The 19,872-nt window shown below is 38.5% G+C and overlaps 1 protein-coding gene across 10 annotated transcripts in view; it reads right to left on the reverse strand.

Moving 5' to 3' along the window:
• Positions 1-7,258: 7,258 nt before the first annotated feature.
• The window catches only part of LOC114246699 (irregular chiasm C-roughest protein), a 94,128-nt gene continuing 81,514 nt past the window's right edge, over positions 7,259-19,872 (reverse strand). For 5 of the 10 annotated variants that reach the window (XM_089738186.1, XM_089738185.1, XM_089738182.1 and 2 more), the window contains exons 14-21: positions 18,898-19,130; positions 17,781-17,927; positions 16,792-16,877; positions 16,290-16,444; positions 15,277-15,384; positions 14,352-14,438; positions 10,785-10,887; positions 7,259-9,096 (exon numbers count right to left, since the gene is read on the reverse strand). In XM_089738186.1, the coding sequence (XP_089594312.1) occupies positions 10,853-10,887; positions 14,352-14,438; positions 15,277-15,384; positions 16,290-16,444; positions 16,792-16,877; positions 17,781-17,927; positions 18,898-19,130 (851 nt within the window). In that variant the 3' untranslated portion in view covers positions 7,259-9,096; positions 10,785-10,852. Of the gene's footprint in view, positions 9,097-10,784; positions 10,888-14,351; positions 14,439-15,276; positions 15,388-16,289; positions 16,445-16,791; positions 16,878-17,780; positions 17,928-18,897; positions 19,131-19,872 lie in introns of all 10 variants that reach the window. The other 5 variants (XM_089738184.1, XM_089738183.1, XM_089738180.1 and 2 more) reach the window with 1 other exon arrangement.

Below are 19,872 nucleotides of genomic sequence, written 5' to 3' on the forward strand. Positions count from 1 at the left end.
GCTCCAGTAAACACTTAACATCAGGTGGGCTGTGAGCTCGTCCACACATCTACACAATAAAAAAAATAAAAAATAATAATAATTACAGAATGTACCTGATATGATATAATTAATTTGATATATACACTGCGCAGGCAGACAATGAATAAGTCTTAATGTTAAGCATTGACAAGTTTGATGCAATTTTCCATCACATTCAACCATATTTCATCAGCACCACATTTCAAACACATCCATTTTTTATGATTGAAGGAATACTAGTGGTCTGGAGACCAGTCCAGTTTCACCAGGACAGGTGGGCGAGCAAAGGCTTAGCCAAGAGGGGTGGGATTTGCAAACAGCAGCCCGAACGCCTCCGAAGGAGACCTAACGACTCAAGAGCAGCTGTTTCGCGAATGAATCTACGACTGGATGGTAAGGACATTTCTAGGGTATCGACGGTGACCGGCTCCTTCGTGATCAGGATTCGGGGAGTAATCAGGCAATGATAAGCCGATTATTATGACGCATAGCTTTATCGAAGTACCATCCCTACGCTGACTTCATGTATTTCCAGATTCATTCAAGGTCCAGGTCGTCGTGTAGATCAACGTTCCTCGCGAACCACGGAGCTCCGACGGCTAACCTGCAAAATCGGGATTGTATAGATTGGAGTGTGTCTATGTGTGTGCGGGCCGCGTGAGCGAACACCACACTCCCGTAAATTATGACGGGCCTTATGCAAGTTTTGTAAAGTGTCACCTTGTTCCGAAGAGACATTTTACTCAGCCTACAGATCATGGGGTACAAACATATCCATTCTCAATCTATCTACTAACCGGAATTTGCGACATGGAGAAGATCCTAATTTGGTTAATTTTCATTTATTTATTATTTGTTCGATGTAAATTTTGTTTCTCCCCGAAATTTCTAACGCTAACCGAATGAGTTTGTTATTTAACGACGTATAAAATCAGTTTACACGTATTCAAAATTATATCCGCAATATCTACAACAGCATGGACGTCCCGACCGCACGTACGCAGGTAATCCTAATTGCATAGGTTCAAATCTGGACCGGGTCCAAATATCGCAGTGCCACGGTGCCTAAGAGATTAATCACAAACGATTTATGCTCATAGGCCGAGAATGGTCGTGCCAACGTAGGTATGTGTTATAACAGGCTTAAAACCTAACAGAACCACAAGATGGTGGTCCGTATTTGGCCTAACTTTCATTTACAAGCTGCCTTTTACGCTAACTCTGACACAATTTCTAGATCAAGCACTGAAGGAAAACTTGAATAAGAGTCAACGCAAATATGTATATGTCGGAGAAGCCACAATTATTAACACCCTCGTCAGATATCGTAGGGGCGAATAAGGTGATCGAGCTAAGAGATATATTGAGTACACCAATCACGTTTCTTGTCTTAGAACAATTTAGAAATCTTCTCTTGACGTTAGCAAACGAAAACGAATGACAGTTCTTAGGACGGAGGCACCGCTCTTCAAGAAGGCTGGTTGGTAAGTGTGATGGCGTCTACGCGCCTCCATCGGCTAAGTTCTGACGTAGCACGAAGTTATCCGAGTTCCGACGATACTCTAATCGTGCTGCCATCTCTCGGGAATCGTGCTGCGTTTCGTTTAGCTACCAAACTAACGACCGTCTCCGACATATATTTAAATATCAATCAAATTGTATTCCAATTCGATTTTTTATTTGGGTTGTATAAATTATCGATATCCGGATGCATTATACCCTCCAATTCAGGAAATATGTAGTTAGTTAAGTTTATTTTCTGATTAATGATAGAGATAAGATATTGTCAGCTACATTTTAATCACGGAAGGAACAACACTGGATGGCGAAAACAAAACAAAAAAAATTGTACTTCGAATCTTCCACTTAAATCTAAGGTCTCTAGTCGATTATATTTTGATATATACAATGCCCAGTCAACAAAAGACTGGCATTTCACAGCTGTACAGGTAAATGCAATCGCAAGAGATAATGGTTACATTTCTATCGATTCTGGTTGCGTAATCGTGGAATTACCTTGTCGAATAGTTAGCTTACATCATTAAGTATCAGAATATTGCCTATTTATAAGCCTAGGATCGCTATCAAATAGCAAAATTCGAAACTTCCAGTCCTTTTGTCTGCAGGTGACTGGCGGTATTGTATGGCGGGGTATTAAAAGAATACTAAAAGCACAGACCGGAATCGGTAACGATAATCAACACGTCATTTCGGCTCCTCCCGATTCACTAACGGTGCTTTTAGGTATCTCAAGCACCGGTAATGAACCTCCTCTTCCGGTCCTCTTCGAACCCGTCGCTTGCAACGAAGGGCTCGGCGAGTAAATGAACCCACAGACACAGCCCACTGAGTTTCTTGCCGGATCTTCTCAGTGGGTCGCGTTTCTGATCCGGTAGTAGATTCTGCGAAGCACGGATCTTGCTAGGGTTCGTGTTAGCAACAACGTCAGGTTTGAGCCCTGTGAGCTCACCGACTCGCCCAGTTACGCTGACATAGCCTCTCAATGCTTAGGTTAGGTAGGAAAAAAAGTCCCCTAGGCGTGGGGACCTTTAGGAGGTTCAGCCCCCAGCCAGTAAAAAAAACGAATCACAATTAACCCTGCCTTATGTAAATTGTCGATATTTTCTAACGCCAACACATGCGTTAAATGAATAATCTATTTCCGAGTCTATTCTACCATGCTAAAGTAAAAGTAGCCTTAGTGCACCATAAAATACGCTAAAACCTTGCGAGGCGACTCTTTGGTATTTAGCGAGGTGCACTGTAACTAAATGGATCGGATTCAGGTATAACAGGAGTTTTTCATGTTCCAATATTTTTTTTATTGCTTAGGATGGATGCAGAAGCTCTTAACCTATCTGGTGTTAAGTGGCTACTGAAGTCCATGGTCATCACCAACGTAAATTCCTTTAACGATCATAAGACATGAATTCTAAGTCTTAGTTTTTACAAAGGCTGCCCCTCCCTTCAAGGCGGAACGCATTACCGCGTCGTGCCAGAAATAAGCGGAATGGTACTTACCCGTGCTGGCTCACAAAACGCCACCAGTAAAAGTATCGCTATAGTCGCATTACTCAATACGAAACCACATATTATCCATGAATGCATCCCCACATAAGACGTTCTTAGTCAATAATCTACCTTATCTCTTGTAATAATGAATCGTATATAACGGAATGTGCGGTGACGTCAGAGACTGATGGCGTTAGCGACTGACGCCACATTGTCATTGCAAATTATGACGTCACTCTGTTAGTTGTTGTCATTACCTTCCATGGCGACAGTAAATAAGACTCCCTTTTCCAATGAATTACATTTATTGAATTTCAAGCTTACAACAATAACAACAACAAAAACATCTGCCTCGTTCGGCTGCTCGAGACGGAATGTGTTCTGCTTTTTTTTATCCTACCTATGCTGATAGCCTTCGAAGGCTATTTCAGCTTCTCCTTGACGTATAGGTGAGCTCACGGGGCCCAAACCGGGTGTGTAGTTAACACTGGCCCTAGCAAGAGCAGTGCTTCGCAGAATCTACCATCGGGTCGGAAACGCGACCCACTGAGAAGATCCGGCGAGACACTCAGTGGGCTGTGTCTATGGGTTAATTCACTCGTCTAGCCCTTCGTCGCAAGCGACGGGTTCGACGAGGACGGTGACCGGTGCTTGTGGTACCCAAAAGCACCGTTAATGGATCGGCAGGATCCGTAATGACGTAAGTGTTCTGCGACAATAGTCACTCGTATTTATAGTAGAAAGGGGCGGTCGCTTGATTACGAATTCTTATGAATACCATCTTAAACAATTGCTTACACTCGTTGGATTTACAATAGTCAACCATGTCAATATTAAGGAGAAAGCTAACTTTAATTAATCTTAATTAACTAAATAGTGATGTCGCGCCGATATTTTATATAATAAAAGTATTATTTCTCCTTAGTACGTCCCTTTCTCAGACGACGTTATAACCGTACACTCGCAAAGAGATACAGAACCCGTCTGAAACTGTTATATTCAGTACTAACACATAAATGACCAGTGAGAGCGTGTATTTACGAGTTTTATTATTGTCTCTTTATATTTGTCCTCACAACTATAAAACTGGACATTTTTTTATAGAAAAACTATTCTTTAGCTAAAACGAGTAAGGTTTTTGTAATGCATTTGACGTAATTCTCGGGAATTTGTTGCCTTTATAAATGTAAAAAAGCCATGTTGGCTTACCTATCAAAAAGGTTGCTGTAATGGCGTATTAAGAGCCCGCATGTAGTGAGGCTCTGCCAACTCCTTTCCGTTTTGATTCTTTGACTCATCCAAAGTCTCTAGTACACCACGTAACACCAGTTTGGCCGAGAGTTGATCCACCCATTTGAGTCTACCCATTCCTATCATTGGTGTCCCTTTTGCCCTTGTTTAAAAACTCATCTCTGAACTCAAGCATGGTTCGCGGCAGTATTGAACTATACCCACCTACCACCCTCTCAGCCAGCGACTTGGCTTTGCCCCTGGCTTAGCTGATGGCCATGAATAATGGAAGCCACTTACAATAAGGTAGGCCTTGTGCTAGTTTGTCTATAATAACTATTCCAAAAAAAAAACGTGAATATTATCCAGCTTAGTTGTCTTTTTCTCCACCTTATCCCACTAAGTGGGGTCGGCACAGCTAATTTTTCTCTTCCATCTTTTCTCTCAGCCGTCATCTCAACACTTACCCCTCTCTCTCTCTCATATCGTCATTCACACACTCCATCCATATCTTCTTCGGTTGACCTCTTCCCCCTCTACCTTACACTACCATTTCCATATATCTCCTAGACACATGCATCTTCCCTCTACGTATCACATGTCCGCTCTTTAATTTGTGATTACCGGGGCTACTTTCATACTTCCTCTGATATACTCATTCTTTATCTTCTCCATTCTTGTCACTTCACACATGCATCTCAACATTCGCATCTCTGCCGCATGCACTGCTCTTTCATGCTTTACTTCCGTCGCCCAACATTCAGATCCATACAGCACGACAGGTCTAATGATCGTTTCGTAAATTTTTCCCTTAAGCTGAAGGGGCATTCTGCAGAGACCTGACGCCATTTAATCCTTTAATCCAGCTTAATACCAGTAAAATTACGGGCGATTTTGGAAGACTTTTCGAGAAAATAATAGAACAGAGGCCAATGCTATTAACTAATTAAATAAATAAGTTATTGTAAACGAAATTATAAAAAAATACAATATAGATATTATATTATTATGTAGGTGTGATTGATTGAAAGAATTAATACCGTACAATCAAAATCGAATCCGCCAAAATTATAATTGGCGAAATTACTAAGGCATCTTCGTCTTTTTTTTTTAACGTTCTCGATAACGTAAAAGTTAACTCAAATTTGTATGGAGTTGGACAGCGCCCCTAGAGGCAAACGTAGGCATACGTTCTGACTCCATACAAATTTGAGTTAACTTTTACTTTATCGAGAACGTTAAAAAACTCGCACTAAGCACACTGAACTCGCACCACACCACGTATTCACATTACGTAATTAATAAATTACAAGTAATGTGTTGCTTTTTTTAAGATACGAAGGTGTTGAGATCCACTCATCGATCTAACTATGCATCATCCTTCTATCAGATCTAAATGTGCCGGTCGATAAGTAAAACCACGATTCGACTTCGGTGGATGGTGCATTTACGTTGTAGATGTCTATGGGCTCCAGTAACCACTTAACTTCAGGTGGGCTGGGAGCTCGTCCACCCATCTAAGCAATAAAAATAAAAACTGGTGGTAGGACCTCTTGAGAGTCCTCGCGGGTAGGTACCACCACCCCGCCTATTTCTGACGTGAAGCAGTAATGCGTTTCGGTTTGAAGGGTGGGGCAGCCGTTGTAACTATACTTGAGATCTTAGACCTTATATCTCAAGGTGGATGGTGCATTTACGTTGTAGATGTCTATGGGCTCCAGTAACCACTTAACTTCAGGTGGGCTGGGAGCTCGTCCACTCATCTAAGCAATAAAAAAAAAACTATGCATAATCCTTCTATCAGATCTAAATGTGCCGATAGAAAAGTACAACCGCGGTTCGACTCGGCACGCTACAAGTTGAATGAGGAAACCAAGATCATACCGCTTCACGATTCAATGACTCGACCATCAGCCGCGATGGTCAAACCGCAGCAATGCCGACCCACCAGTTCCGAGGTGTCGTCGAACTCACTGGAATCACATTTGTAACATTATCTAATTCAGGAACGAATGCGGCCGCATCTGTTTGTGTTATGTGCGTTCGAGCGTAATAACTTAACGGATTGTATATGTGTTTAGGGCAATCCTAAACATGCAATTTTGTATGACTGTTTTTTGAATTTGGCAACACAGTCAGTGTAAGACAATAAAAAAAAAGATGTGTGGTGTCGTAGGATAGGAACAAAGTTCCTTATGTTATAAAAATATTAATTTTAAGTTCTATTCGAGGTATAAAGAAAATAAAACTGGAGGTTTCGCAACAACCCACGGTCATTCGGTAACGTGCGAACTTATTGTGGTACACTTCATTCACGGTAGTTTGCATAAGAGTTAGTGTATTGCGCAAACGAACGCTCTCAGATCGTGGTCAAAGAATGATAAAAAAATATGTTATTTTTTGTACGTTATTACAAAGTTAAGTCGTACACTGTGTGCATTACTAATAACAATCTTACGTTACGGACGTTTTTTCCCGGTTAAGGTACCCCTTCGCATCGTCCCATAAGGAACTTTGTTCCAAAATTATGGTCGTACGTGCATGTTTTGTACCTAAAAAAAATAAAAATAACCTTCGCCCTGAATATAGCTTTATTGAAGCGACCAGTCCAAAATACAGTCCACGCCCTACACAATCTGGAGGGTTTTTTTTTTAGATTTTTTTTTGTTGCCCTTGTAGCCAGACGTGCATACGGCACACCGGATGGTAAGTGCTTACCGTATCTAATACATCGCGAAGGTCTTTAGTGGTTTTGAAACCATATTGATATCTACCGTCGTCAATAGCTTGACAGTCAATCGCAAGCAAGTCAATCGCGAACATTTGTTAAGTACGTATTTCATTGGAAAAATTTGTACCCGCCTGCGGGATTCGAACACCGGTGCATCGCTAGATACGAGTCACACCAGACGTCTTATCCTTTAGGCCACGACGACTTTATAGATATAAATATGAGCTCTAGGTTTCGTGCTAATATAAAATAAAAGTTAAAAAGTTTGTTTGTTTCATCATTTATTTCGACAAATATACGGAACATAACATTATTATATATGTATATATATATGTATATTGCATGCAGAAAAAGAAAACACTGTTCGCATGCATTATTATTAATATAATTTTTTTCCTAAAACAAATTTGTAACATCAAATAATGCCCTTGTACTAAATAAAACGATTATTTGCTATCTAATAAAAGAGTTCTTACATAAGGGTAGTATAGAAAAAAAAATTGTATTAAAAAAAAAAACAAGTGGCACATTGAATTTATTTACACTGGCTTATTAAAATTTCATAAAAAAAAATATTCAAACGCATTCATAATTTTAATATTTTTTTTACAATTTACAACTATACATTTCGTTGCAGTTATTATATTTCGCTAAAAAAATAATATATGAATTATTTTTTTGAAAATTCATTTGAAAATTTTACAGTTACGCAGCTCTTACGTAAATATATTCAATTAGTTTTTCAACACAGTACAGATATATCACAGAACATACACTTCTAAAAATATATAATATACTGAACCGCATTAATAATTATTATTGTAACTTGCAAAACTTGCACCGACTTAGAATTCTAAAAAAATCAATTTATATCTCAGACAAAAAAAAACAAAAATCAGTCCTTTTATTTTCACTTAACATGTGGACACGTAAATGTCGAGTCGAATATAGTTTACGAACTACGAACTATAGATGTGGCCCCCGCGGAAACAAGGCACCATCTTCATTCGACGAGAAATCGATATAACCTTCTATTTTTATTTATTAAAATATTTCAACAATAGCCAAACAATCTCTCAAATACTTTAACGCAATTTCTATACCGAGGGATGAAATTCTATTTGGTTTAAGCCACATTTCGTTAAATACTGGACATTTATCTTCACTATTACTACATAGTATAAAACAAAGTCGCTTTCTCTGTCCCTATATCCCTATGTATGCTTAAATCATTAAAACTACGCAACGGATTTTGATGCGTTTTTTTTAACACATAAAGTGATTGAAGAGGAAGGTTTATATTTATAATAACATCCATTAAATAGTGGAGAAATCAATAATAAATTACAGTTAAATTACAGTCGCTAGTTGTAATTAAAGGTCCATTTTATTTGGTATTAGCATCACCAGTTCGATGTTTTTAATTGAACTTCAATTAGTTTACCAATGAAATAGCTGATGAAGTTTTTTCCTATGATAATTTTTTCCAATTCAACATCCAAGCTTCAGTAAAGTCGCCAAAATATTGCTTAAACCAAATAGCCTTTCACTCCTCGATATGGGCTTTGTCACTTGAATATATCATGTATTATTGAGCAAAAGCGTCTGCCGTATCTCGAATGTCTCACAAATAAAACATTAATTAACTAGAAACAAATATACATTGCCGCCTCGCATTGTATCGAAAACAAGGATTGCGTCAGCAGTCCACTGCAGCCGCGGAGATATAGCGACGTATAGCTATAGAAGTATAGCAGTGATTAAACATGATTTTAACACGATGTTGTTTTTCGTCGTTTTTAATTCTCACAATTAAAATAAACAGATCTTAAACAGAAATGTATTTATTTTTATTTTTAATACATCAAGTCTTTCGAAGTGATTCAATGGAGCGTGTCTGGGTCAAGACATCGTCCGCCGGTCCACCGCTGCAGACCTGAAGGGACATGTGGCCCAGGGTCAGCAACTGACTTGAGGCGTTAGGGCATCTCCAGTGGCGTGACTTAGCGAAGCCTCTGGGCCAAGGGAATTCACTGACGAGAATATTTATAATTCACGAGCACGATTCTTCAGTGTACGAAGATTCCTTGGTGTCCCTTGACCTGTAAGGTTTGTTATTTTGAAAAAAATATGAAATTGAAGATTACCAATACAATATAAACAATATAATCTTTCTAAAGATTTCATTTTTGTTCCATTTGGGGTAGAAACTTTGGGCCCCTGGGGTCCATCTGCTAAAAGCTTTTTTAAGGACCTTAAAAAAAACAATTTGAGACCTCGGGAGACCCAAAGGTCCGTACGTATTTTGCACAAAGAATTCGCATTGCTATCCAGCGTGGAAATGCTGCCAGCCTTCTGGGAACGCTGCCAACTGGCGGTGAGCTAACACAGATTTTCTATTTATAAGTAGCTTTACCTACATAATTATTATATAATATTTTGATAATATACAAAAATAGATATTTATAAAACAGATAATTACAGAAAAAGTAGTTTTATTTTTTGAATCCACTTTTTTTATTGTTCCAGGTTTAATACTCGAAGCAGATTTGACGTGAAGCAGTGCACGGAATATAGGCGTGTTTTATTACTTGTCAGGTCAATTTTACAAAACTCACTCAATGAATGAATGAAACATACAACATGCACTTTTATACAAAAAAACTAAAAGGCAATAATACTAGCCGGTACAGACGTCAGGTAAAAGCACGTCAGCTCACGGCAGAAATAGACAGGGCGGTGGTACCTACCCGTGTGGACTCACAAGACATCCTACCACCAGTAATTACACAAATTATATTTTTGCGGGTAATACTCTAATAACCATTATATAAAATGTTGGGGACTTTTTGGCGGGAACGCGAGGAGTGAAGTTGTGTGATTTGTTTTATTTTGTCTATTTAGTGTTTCTTCAGGTTTAAATGTGTAATAATGGTGGTTTATTAACTGTTTAATATCTGTGAAAGTGCACAAATGCGGGAAAATCAAACAAAGCCGCTGGACGTAACTTCTCGGGATCCTCCAAAAAGTCCACTGAAAAAATCTCAGTAAATGACCACCATTTTACTGATATTATATTTCATCCCATATCCCATGTTGAGACATTAATCATCTTCATTTCATTTCACTCCATATATCATTTTTCATAAAATAAAGAATATAAATTATAATAAGACATGACTTAAAGGTCTTAGTTACCAGGCCATAAAATCCCTTAAAAAAATAATATATAAAATGTTGACTCGTTTGTTTGTCTGAGCTAATAAAAAATTAAAATCTCTATATAGTACTATTTACATAGGTACGTATCTCTCGAACATATCATCGCTGTTGCTGGATGTAAAACTTTAAATTTCTTATCAGCCGTTTGTTAAGTTGAAAGTTACAATTCACGTCGAGCTTTTGATACGACGTCGACTTCGAAAAATTTTAAACTTTTGAAGTAATTTGACGTGATTTAAATTGTTTCGCGATTCCCTTAACTGCGAGGGAGCTTTAGCAATTAGGAGCTTTAATAAATGTTGTATTGTTTGTAATTCGTACGTAATCAGTTCGAAACTGAACTTTTAGTCAAGCCTGTCTAATTTGAAACGGATACGAGAGCCCATTGGCATCAGCAAATAAATGCCGCTACCTTGAGATACAGCGAACGACATTTAAACCCTGTCAGTAACACTGTAAGTGATTAAACGTAAAATAAGACGTCCTATTAAAAGGAAAAACGAATTTCATTTTTTCAGTACAAATCGTCAATTTCATACTTAATATTATAAACGAAATTAATGCTTACGTTGTCCGCCATGTTTATATTCCCATTTTTTCTTTATATATTTGTATTTCCCGGGAGCAACGGTCCGCCTACACGTGGGTGGCCTGGGCGGGACCGCCATTACCTGTGAAAAATTACGCAAATTAGCTTAAGTGATATTGAAGAAAAAAAACGTTAGATTTCATTAAACAGATTTATGGGGGGGGGGGGTATTAAATTATTCTGCGATCTAAAAAATTACGTTCCATTATTATGTGTGTTGCTTGAAAATCGTTACGAGTTTAATGTTAAAGTTTTACGTAATCTTGCTTTCAGTGGTGCGTGATTATAAACTTTAATTACGGTACGCATTTATTTATTTATTGCTTAGATGGGTGGACGAGCTCACAGCCCAACTGGTGTTAAGCGGTTACTGGAGCCCATAGACATCTACAACGTAAATGCGCCGCCCACCTTTAGATATAAGTTCTAAGGTCTGAAGTATAGGTACAACGGCTGTCCCACCCTTCAAACCGAAACGCATTACTGTTTCACGGCAGAAATAGGCAGGGTGGTGGTACCTCCCCGTGCGGACTCACAAGAGGTCCTACCACCAGTAAAACGCGTGATTCGTGGACACAATTAAAAGTACTTTCACGGTTTAATCACGTGTTTCTTATTATCATTATTAGTTGTGAGGCTTAAAAGGCTTACAGGCAAATACATACTTTAGAGTTTTCGTGGTAGCGAACTAGCTGAGGTATCGTTAATGCTACAAAAAAAAAAACCACGGTCTGGAGAAGAAAGTAAGAGATAGAGGGAGAAAAAGTCCAAGATCCAGCGGACTAAACTTTTAATTATGTGCTAGTGGTCCCTTAGTAGTCGAAATTCGACTACAATTAATTGAAATTATAAGTTTAAACATTACTATGGTTCTATTGTCGAACATTATTATACTTCTATAATCACAGATTTCGCCAAAACTACACTATAGATAAATAATATTAAAGACAAAACAATATTAATGTATTCTTAATTTGACAACAGACTTTATACAATAATTAAAGTTTGACGATTGACAATAAATATTATATGTATGTGTTGTGTCAAATACATGGTAGTGTAATGTAATGTTTTTTTTAAATGTTTTTTATGCATAGTTTAAAAAGAACATTAGCATTCCGCACTCCTCCTCTATAATATCCTCTATAAGTGAGGGGAAATTTCATACTCCTCAGTCCGCGAAATTTTCGTAAAAATGGGTACAAAGTTTTTGCTTCACGTATTACTTACTATAAATGTAGATTCCCACGTATTATTTCAATGTTAATTTCGTCTTCCTTCGACAAGTATGCTATGATTAAACCTCAATTTGTAATAAACGATTTGTATTTGCTTTGTACACCTTCGAGCCAGCTTTATAGTTTATAATTATTTATATGTTTATATAGTTTTTATAACGAAGACGTCCTGGCCTAACGGATAAGACGTCCGGTGCATTCGTGTTGAGCGATGCACCGGTGTTCGAATCTCAGGCGGGTACCAATTTTTCTAATGAAATACGTACTCAACAAATGTTAACGATTGACTTCCACGGTGAAGGAATAACATCGTGTAATAAAAATGAAACCCGCAAAATTATAATTTGCGTAATTACTGGTGGTAGGACCTCTTGTGAGTCCGCGCGGGTGGGTACCACCACCCTGCCTACTTCTGCCGGGAAGCAGTAATGCGTTTCGGTTTGAAGGGTGGAGCAGCCGTTGTAACTTTACTTGAGACCTTAGAGCTTATATCTCAAGGTGGGTAGTGGCATTTACGTTGTAGATGTCTATGGGTTCCGATAACTACTTAAGACAAGGTAGGCTGTGAGCTCTCTTCCACCCATCTAAGCAATAAAGTATATATATTTTATTTCATTGTTAATTTCGTCTTCCTTCGACAAGTATGCTATGGATAAAAATTCAATTTGTAATTTGTTATAATTTGAAACACTACTCGGTACATTTTTCAATCTATTCATTTATAAAACGACAGAAGGACTAATGAATGAGTTCCTTTTCGCAGACTCATGTTTTTCTTTTAGGCTATGATAGCCTAAACGACGCCGCTCGTCTTTGAAGTCTAAATTAAAATTGCATAACGGCTGTCCCAACGAAATAGACGCCATACCACCAGTAAATGACTTATATGCAAATGGGAGATTTCTTGTTCTTCTCAGTCGTAGGAGTTATCGGAGTGGTCGTGGTTACATAGGTATGTCTTAATTCTTGGTTTGCGGCTCTTGAGAGACTTTTACATCTCTCTCTATTTGTGACGATACGTGTACATTCAGTAAGGGAACACTTCGTAGATGACTTAATCAAGTCTGTCCACCTTGTGGATGATCGGCCGCGAGAGCATCGACCGTCTACTATTGTACCATTTGTGCCAGCTAGAGTTGAAACTCTCACATTGGATAATGCGCCTAAAACTAGTATGCAATTTAGGTATATTCGATAATTATTAATTAATAATATGATATATACTAATTATCTAATGATATGATATATAATTAATCGAATATACCCAATATGATGTGATATAATTAATAATTATAATTAATAATTATATCACATATAATTAATTTATATAATTAATTTTATTTATACACTTCACACTGTCCACCTTGTGGATGATCAGCCGCGAGAGCGTTGACCGTCTACTCTTTCTTGAACCACTAAACTTAATGGGAGATATGTGATCGAAAACTAAATTTTCTTGAAGAAAAGATCTATAGGACTTGCAAAAACGAAAAAGAGGTTTCGTGGTAAATATATCCAGGATAACCACTTGTGATAGTTTTTACGATAGCCGACTCCGGGTGGGACAGTGAACTTGCGGGTCCGTACAGGTCGACACAATACATTGTAAAAACCAATTAAAATAGACAAAGTTCGTACAAAATCACTTAAAGTTGAATCGGCAAACAAGCTACGAATACAAAACTTTGCTTGAACCAATAAATTATTCAAAGGGACCCGCCTGTTTGGATGCAATTAGATTCCGAGCGGGGCTGCGGCCCGGTGTTGCCAGCGATTTATCGTAATGCTTTAAAATGCGCCTTAGATAGTAATATCGGTGCTTTTTAATATTACACAATTAGATTTTGGTATTGCCAAACTTCTAATTATTTAGTAGACGTATTCATAGATAATACACATAAATTAGTTATAGATAAGCAACTCAAGCACTCAACAAAAATGTTTACGGACGTCGGCCACTAGATGGCTACGCTTCGATTAGTTTCTCATTGCTCATGTAGATGGTAGTAACATATTACCTATCTTATATTTTATTTGTAATTAAGGATTTTGTAAATTTTCAGCAACCACAAATCGATAAAATTTAATCAATTTGTTTAAAACAAATAAATACTTGTATGATTTTTTATTTTTTTATTTTCTGTGTTAAGTCATACAATAATCAAATGGCTTATCTTTAATAACATATAAGTTTAAGAGCATCCGCTACAAGAGGTCGCTAGTTTTCATACAGAAAAAATATTTGTCTTAAAGTATCGCAGTTTCAGGGTCCTGGATGTGTATTATTGGATGTGATTGTTTGGATTACCTGTCGGTGCGGAATTTCTGACGGCGGAGTATGGCGGCGGTGCGGGCGTGGCCGCGGGCTTCGCCGTGTGCACCTGATTCCCGTAACCTTAACAACGAAACGAACATTGAATTCTTAACTATTCATCGATGTATATTTTTCTATTATTGTCTAGACTCAACGAACGACGAAAACAGACGAAACAATTAGGACCTTAGCATAATTTGAATAAAAACTATTTCGGATACTAATCCATATAAGATTTCTGTATATTAGCATACATTTTGGTCTACCATAAATTATAGAACATATCGTGAATATAAGCCGTGTATTGTTGAATTTGTGTGTACTAAAAATTATAATATTAAAACATTTTTTTTTTTTTTTATTGCTTAGATGGATGGACGAGCTTACAGCCCACCTGGTGTTAAATGGTTACTAGAGCCCATAGACATCTACAACGTAAATGCGCCACCCACCTCGAGATATAAGTTCTAAGGTCTCAGTATAGTTACAACGGCTACCCCCACCCTTCGAACCGAAACGCATAGCTGCTTCACGGCGGAAATAGGCGGGGTGGTGGTACCTACCCGTGCGGACTCACAAGAGGTCCTACCACCAGTGATTACGCAAATTATAATTTCGCGGGTTTCACTTTTGTTACACGATGTTATTCCTTCACCGTGGAAGTCAATCGTGAACATGTATGCCCTGTCTTAGTTGATATTGAAATACCTACCTAGTATATAACAATGTCATCAATGTATACCGTGTCTTAGTTGACATTGAAATACATACCTAAAATCCATCACAATAATTCATAGCTCCTCGATTTGAGACAAAATGGAATTGAATTTCAAAGGGAGCATCCAAAATGTACAGAGCCCTCCACATTGAATTGGCGTCCCAAATTAATTAAGGCTTAGGGAACAAACAAAATACACACCTATTGAACTATTCCTTAAGTATGGATTTCCGTAGGTAGCGGAGTACCGCGGGTCGACTGCAGTCTGCGGTCTAGGGTTCGGTTGCGCATAGATTGGCGTTTGTGGACCTGCTTTAAAAGTAAATAGGTTGACTTGAGTCAATCATCAGTCTTTATCATTATATTGATACTAGCTGACCCGGCAGACTTCGTAGTGCCTCAATCTATAAATAAAAGACCTAAACTTTTGTATAAAATGGACTTAAAACAAACAAAAGGAATCCGTCCGACGGGGGACACATCAAAGGGAAAACAAAATTGTAATTTTTATTTAATTCCGAGCACTTTCATATTTATCTACCTTTTAAGCCTTCTCTGGACTTCCACAAATAATACAAGACAAAAATTAGCCAAATCGGTCCAGCCGCTCTCGAGTTTTAGCGAGACTAACGAGCAGCAATTCATTTTTATTTAAATAGATAATAGATAATTATACCTAATGACCCAAGTGATAACACGGTCTCCATCAAACCTAAGATCACCGATTCGAAATCGAACACCATACCACTCATCATCATCATCTTAGGTCTTACAGTCGAGGGTGGACCTTAGCTTGGTCCAGTATATCTCTGTACTGCTCTGTTTTAGGGCTTTCTGCTTCCAGTTCTTGACACCGATAGCTTTGAGGTCTTGCTTCACGTCATATAACCACCGGAGTCTGGTTCTCTACTCACATCTTCTTTGTCATTATAATTAAAAATAATTGATGCCTTTTTTACGCCTTGCACATTCAATCATCCTCGCCACTTTTCTTTTCTATTTCACTCTTTGTTTCTCTTTCATACCGTTTTCTCTCACTCACACCTTAACGTTTCGTTCCACACTTTTTCATACGTAACGTTCTTACCAAGCCCACGTACATGTAGCTTCGTAAGTAACATTAGTTTTTAATTATTTTTAATGTATTTTAAACAATATACAAAGCTAAGCAACTATATACCTAGTTAGTCTAAGTTCAACGATAATGCACTCACCCTCTCCACCAGAAGGTAGACCTAAATTGTTGATGGCGTCGCTTTCCTCGGGCTTGTTCGTTCGTTGCAAGGTATTATTTTGCGATCCATTGCTGTTTGACAATGGGAGAGTGGACGCCGTGTCTATGCTGCGCGTCAAAGACCCCTGTTGCGACCTATACAGGATTTTACTGATTTTAAAAGAATTATACGTTAACTTCGCAGCTTTGATCGTTGTTGAAGTCAAAGCATCGAGAACAATAGGGCACGTAAACTTTGTTGATACTTTAAAATTCAGTATCAATGTGCATTTTGAAATGTACCAAACTTTAAAGTTAAAGTAATAAGGTAGTTATTTGATTGGAACGAATTGAAGACTTCATAGACGTATTTACAAAATGCCATCTCCATTAGTTCCGAAATAATCGAAAATTTCGAACGGTAGGAGTTAGTTACTAGAAGCATAAGGCTATAAGTTGTGTGAGGAGTATGCCCTTGGGGTCTCCCGGAAGTAAGGTGTTACCTGGCGTGTGGCGGGGGGGAATGCACGTGGAGGTGCGCGGGGGGAGAGTAGCCGTGCGGGTAGTCGTACACGAATCCGGCTGGAGTCTGCGGACAACAACACTGCTCAACACGACTCCGTAATTTGCTAACTCTTAATATGCGATTTCTTGTTAAACATTTGTTACGCGCTGGAGTTTGGGATAAATAAAACTTCCACCGATATACAAATTAAAACTCTATTTAACACTTAGAGCCCTTAGGGAACACTTTACAATTAGCAATTCACTTCTTCTGCTTCGCTTTCAGGTGATCCATTCGCTGCTTCGCTTTGAGTAGAACAGTTTACTAACTACCTTCGTGTCATCTCTGCAATGCTTTTATAGTCTATACGACATCCCTAGAATTATCAAGAGCTTTCTCGATAAGGCCAGTCGTTTCGATATGTGTTTCCCTTATTTGATAATAGATGGCGTTGCACTTCTCAAGTGTTCTCGATTTTACTAGTTCTTTTGATTTCCTTTTTGCTATCCGACGATAGATGGCGTCACTCTTACCCACGTAACAATATAAATGTTTGCAAATTTAACATTCAACAAATTAGACATACAAATCTCGCACAGTGTGATTGTGTAGTGAGGTTTTATTTGAGTTAATTCCACGACTATCTCAAATAATTTAATCTGTTCTTGTTTTTGATACAACAATATGAATTACTAAATGAACGAAAAAAATCCGATTGCATTCCAAATACACAATGAAAAAGCGAAAATTAATGAAATATAGTTTCATAAAAACGTTAGTAAGGGTATCCCCCGAAGGGTACACGTGAATGTGTTTTATTTTTCGTTTGTCCCCTTATGTGGCACTGACAGTCATGTTGTATCTTTTGCTTTTTAGTTATTTTTGTTTAACGAAGTCTTATTTTTTGTTACTTTTAATGAATTATTTTATTAAGCGCTTCGAACATGTTCAACATTTTTTTGTTTTTAATTTTAACTAGATACATACCTTATAACCATAGTCGTGGTAAGCGGGGTCAGTATAGTCGTTGTTGTAATTGAAGTCGTCGAGTCTGATGTTGGGTAGAGGTACCGGACCAGCCAGGGGAAGCCCTACCTCCGCCTTGGTGTCCGAGCGATCAGAGCTCGTGTAATCCTGGTCAATACATAAGGTTTTGTTATTTTGGACGAGGTGATGATGTGGTGGGACGTCTTGTAAAACCGCACCGGTTACTGCCGCCACCGCATCATTTCTATCGCGAAGCAGTAATTCGTTCCAGTTTAATGGCCGTTGTATTACCGCAGCAGAAGCTGTGCCTACCGATATGAGCTTACAAGACATCCTACAACCAGTACGCAAATTATGATTTTTGCGGGTATAATTTGTATTCTTCTTAAACCCCTGTACAGCCCATGTCGGAGTGTAAATCTCCTCAAATGCAATACAATCTTTTCGGTCTCTTGCCTTTCGCATCCAGTGCGTACCACCTATTTTGGCTAGGTCATCGGTCCACTTCATTGGTTACCGTGCCCGCGTTACGACCTCCAGTGTTAGGTCTCTAGTACTTTTGTTACACGTTTTTATTACACGATGCAATTCCATCGCCGTGGAAGTCGTTCTTGAACATATGCCAAGTACCCATTTCATTAGAAATATCGGTGCCTAACGATACAAACGCACCGAGTGTCTTATTCTTTAGGCCGTAAGGTCTTTATGCGTGAAGTAGCAACTAGAGTTTGGTATGGACAATGCTCACCGTATAGGACTTTTGCACTCAAGAACAAATAGAGTGGTGAAAAGCTATTTGGCTTAAGCATAACATTTTTGCAACTTTACAAAAGAGCCATTTAAAGTTTAAAGTTTGGAAAAAAATATCATAACAAAAACAAACTTCTTCAGATATTCGAATGGGGTAAACTTAATTGAAATTCAATGAAAAACATCGAACTGTTGACGCTAATGCAAAACAGGGCCTTTAATTACAAAGATAAATGACGCGTATTAACCGAAATCTCTCTTAAATAACCTTTCGCCCCTCGAAATAGTACCCATAGCTAACACGAAACCCTCACGTCGCTGAAACAAATCGACATAAACAGTCAGCATCACGACAGAGTTCCCTCACCAGGTCGTAGCTGGCGTCGCTCTGCGGCAACTGAAGCTTCAGGTCGCTGATGTTAGAGCTCCTGTCGCTCTCTTTGTACGCGTCTCCGGTCGCGACGGTCACGTCCGGCTTCTCGTTCATTTGACTCTTCTTCCTTCTTCTCCTGTGGCAGACCACGAGGAGAATTATGAAGGAGGAGAAGACGACGATGCCGGTCGTAACCCCGATGAGGATTATGTACAGTGGAAGGGTCTCTGTGGACGATATGTTTTTGTTAATGCCGTTGTTGTTTAAGCCCAGGAGGATTTTGGGCCAATATTTTGGTTTGGTGTAGTTGTTGAAAAGTACAACTGCACGCCATCCTTAGTTGTGTGAGTAATCAATCTATACACGCGTCGATGTAGGCTATATGTAGCTAATTGACCTCTCCATAGGGTACACATACTAACGAAAATGTGTATTTACGATTACAACTACAAATAAAAGCCACGCGTGCTCGTACTTTGCAACAACAATAAGATTCCGCCTGGCACCTGCTGCTCTCAGAACTGATGTAAGGTAATGTGGAGTACTCTTTGTAGGGCGACTCCCTTCGATACTATGAAAAATGATAGGTTTCTAATTTATAAAGTGGCTAACGCCCTGCCTATTTTTGCCGTGAAGCAGTAATGTATTTCGGTTTGAAGGGTGGGGCAGCCGTTGTACCGCAAACTGAAACTTCAGACCTATGTCTCGAGGTGGGTGGCGGTTTACGTTGTTGAGGTCCATAGACGCCGCTGACCACTTAACACCAACGGAACGGTAAGCTTGTTCACTTAAAGAAGAAACAAAAAAACGGGTCTTTATTCGTGTTAACGTGGCAAAAAGTATGAATCCCTAGGAATTTTTTTTTGGGCTGATAAATATCTCACGTCATTTTCTTTTTACAAGGTGAATATCATGATAAACAAAGAAATAAAACATAAATTCGAATTTAAAATTTTACATATGAATTCG

Source organism: Bombyx mandarina, chromosome 24 (assembly GCF_030267445.1).
Source record: "Bombyx mandarina strain Sakado chromosome 24, ASM3026744v2".
NCBI lineage: Eukaryota > Metazoa > Arthropoda > Insecta > Lepidoptera > Bombycidae > Bombyx > Bombyx mandarina.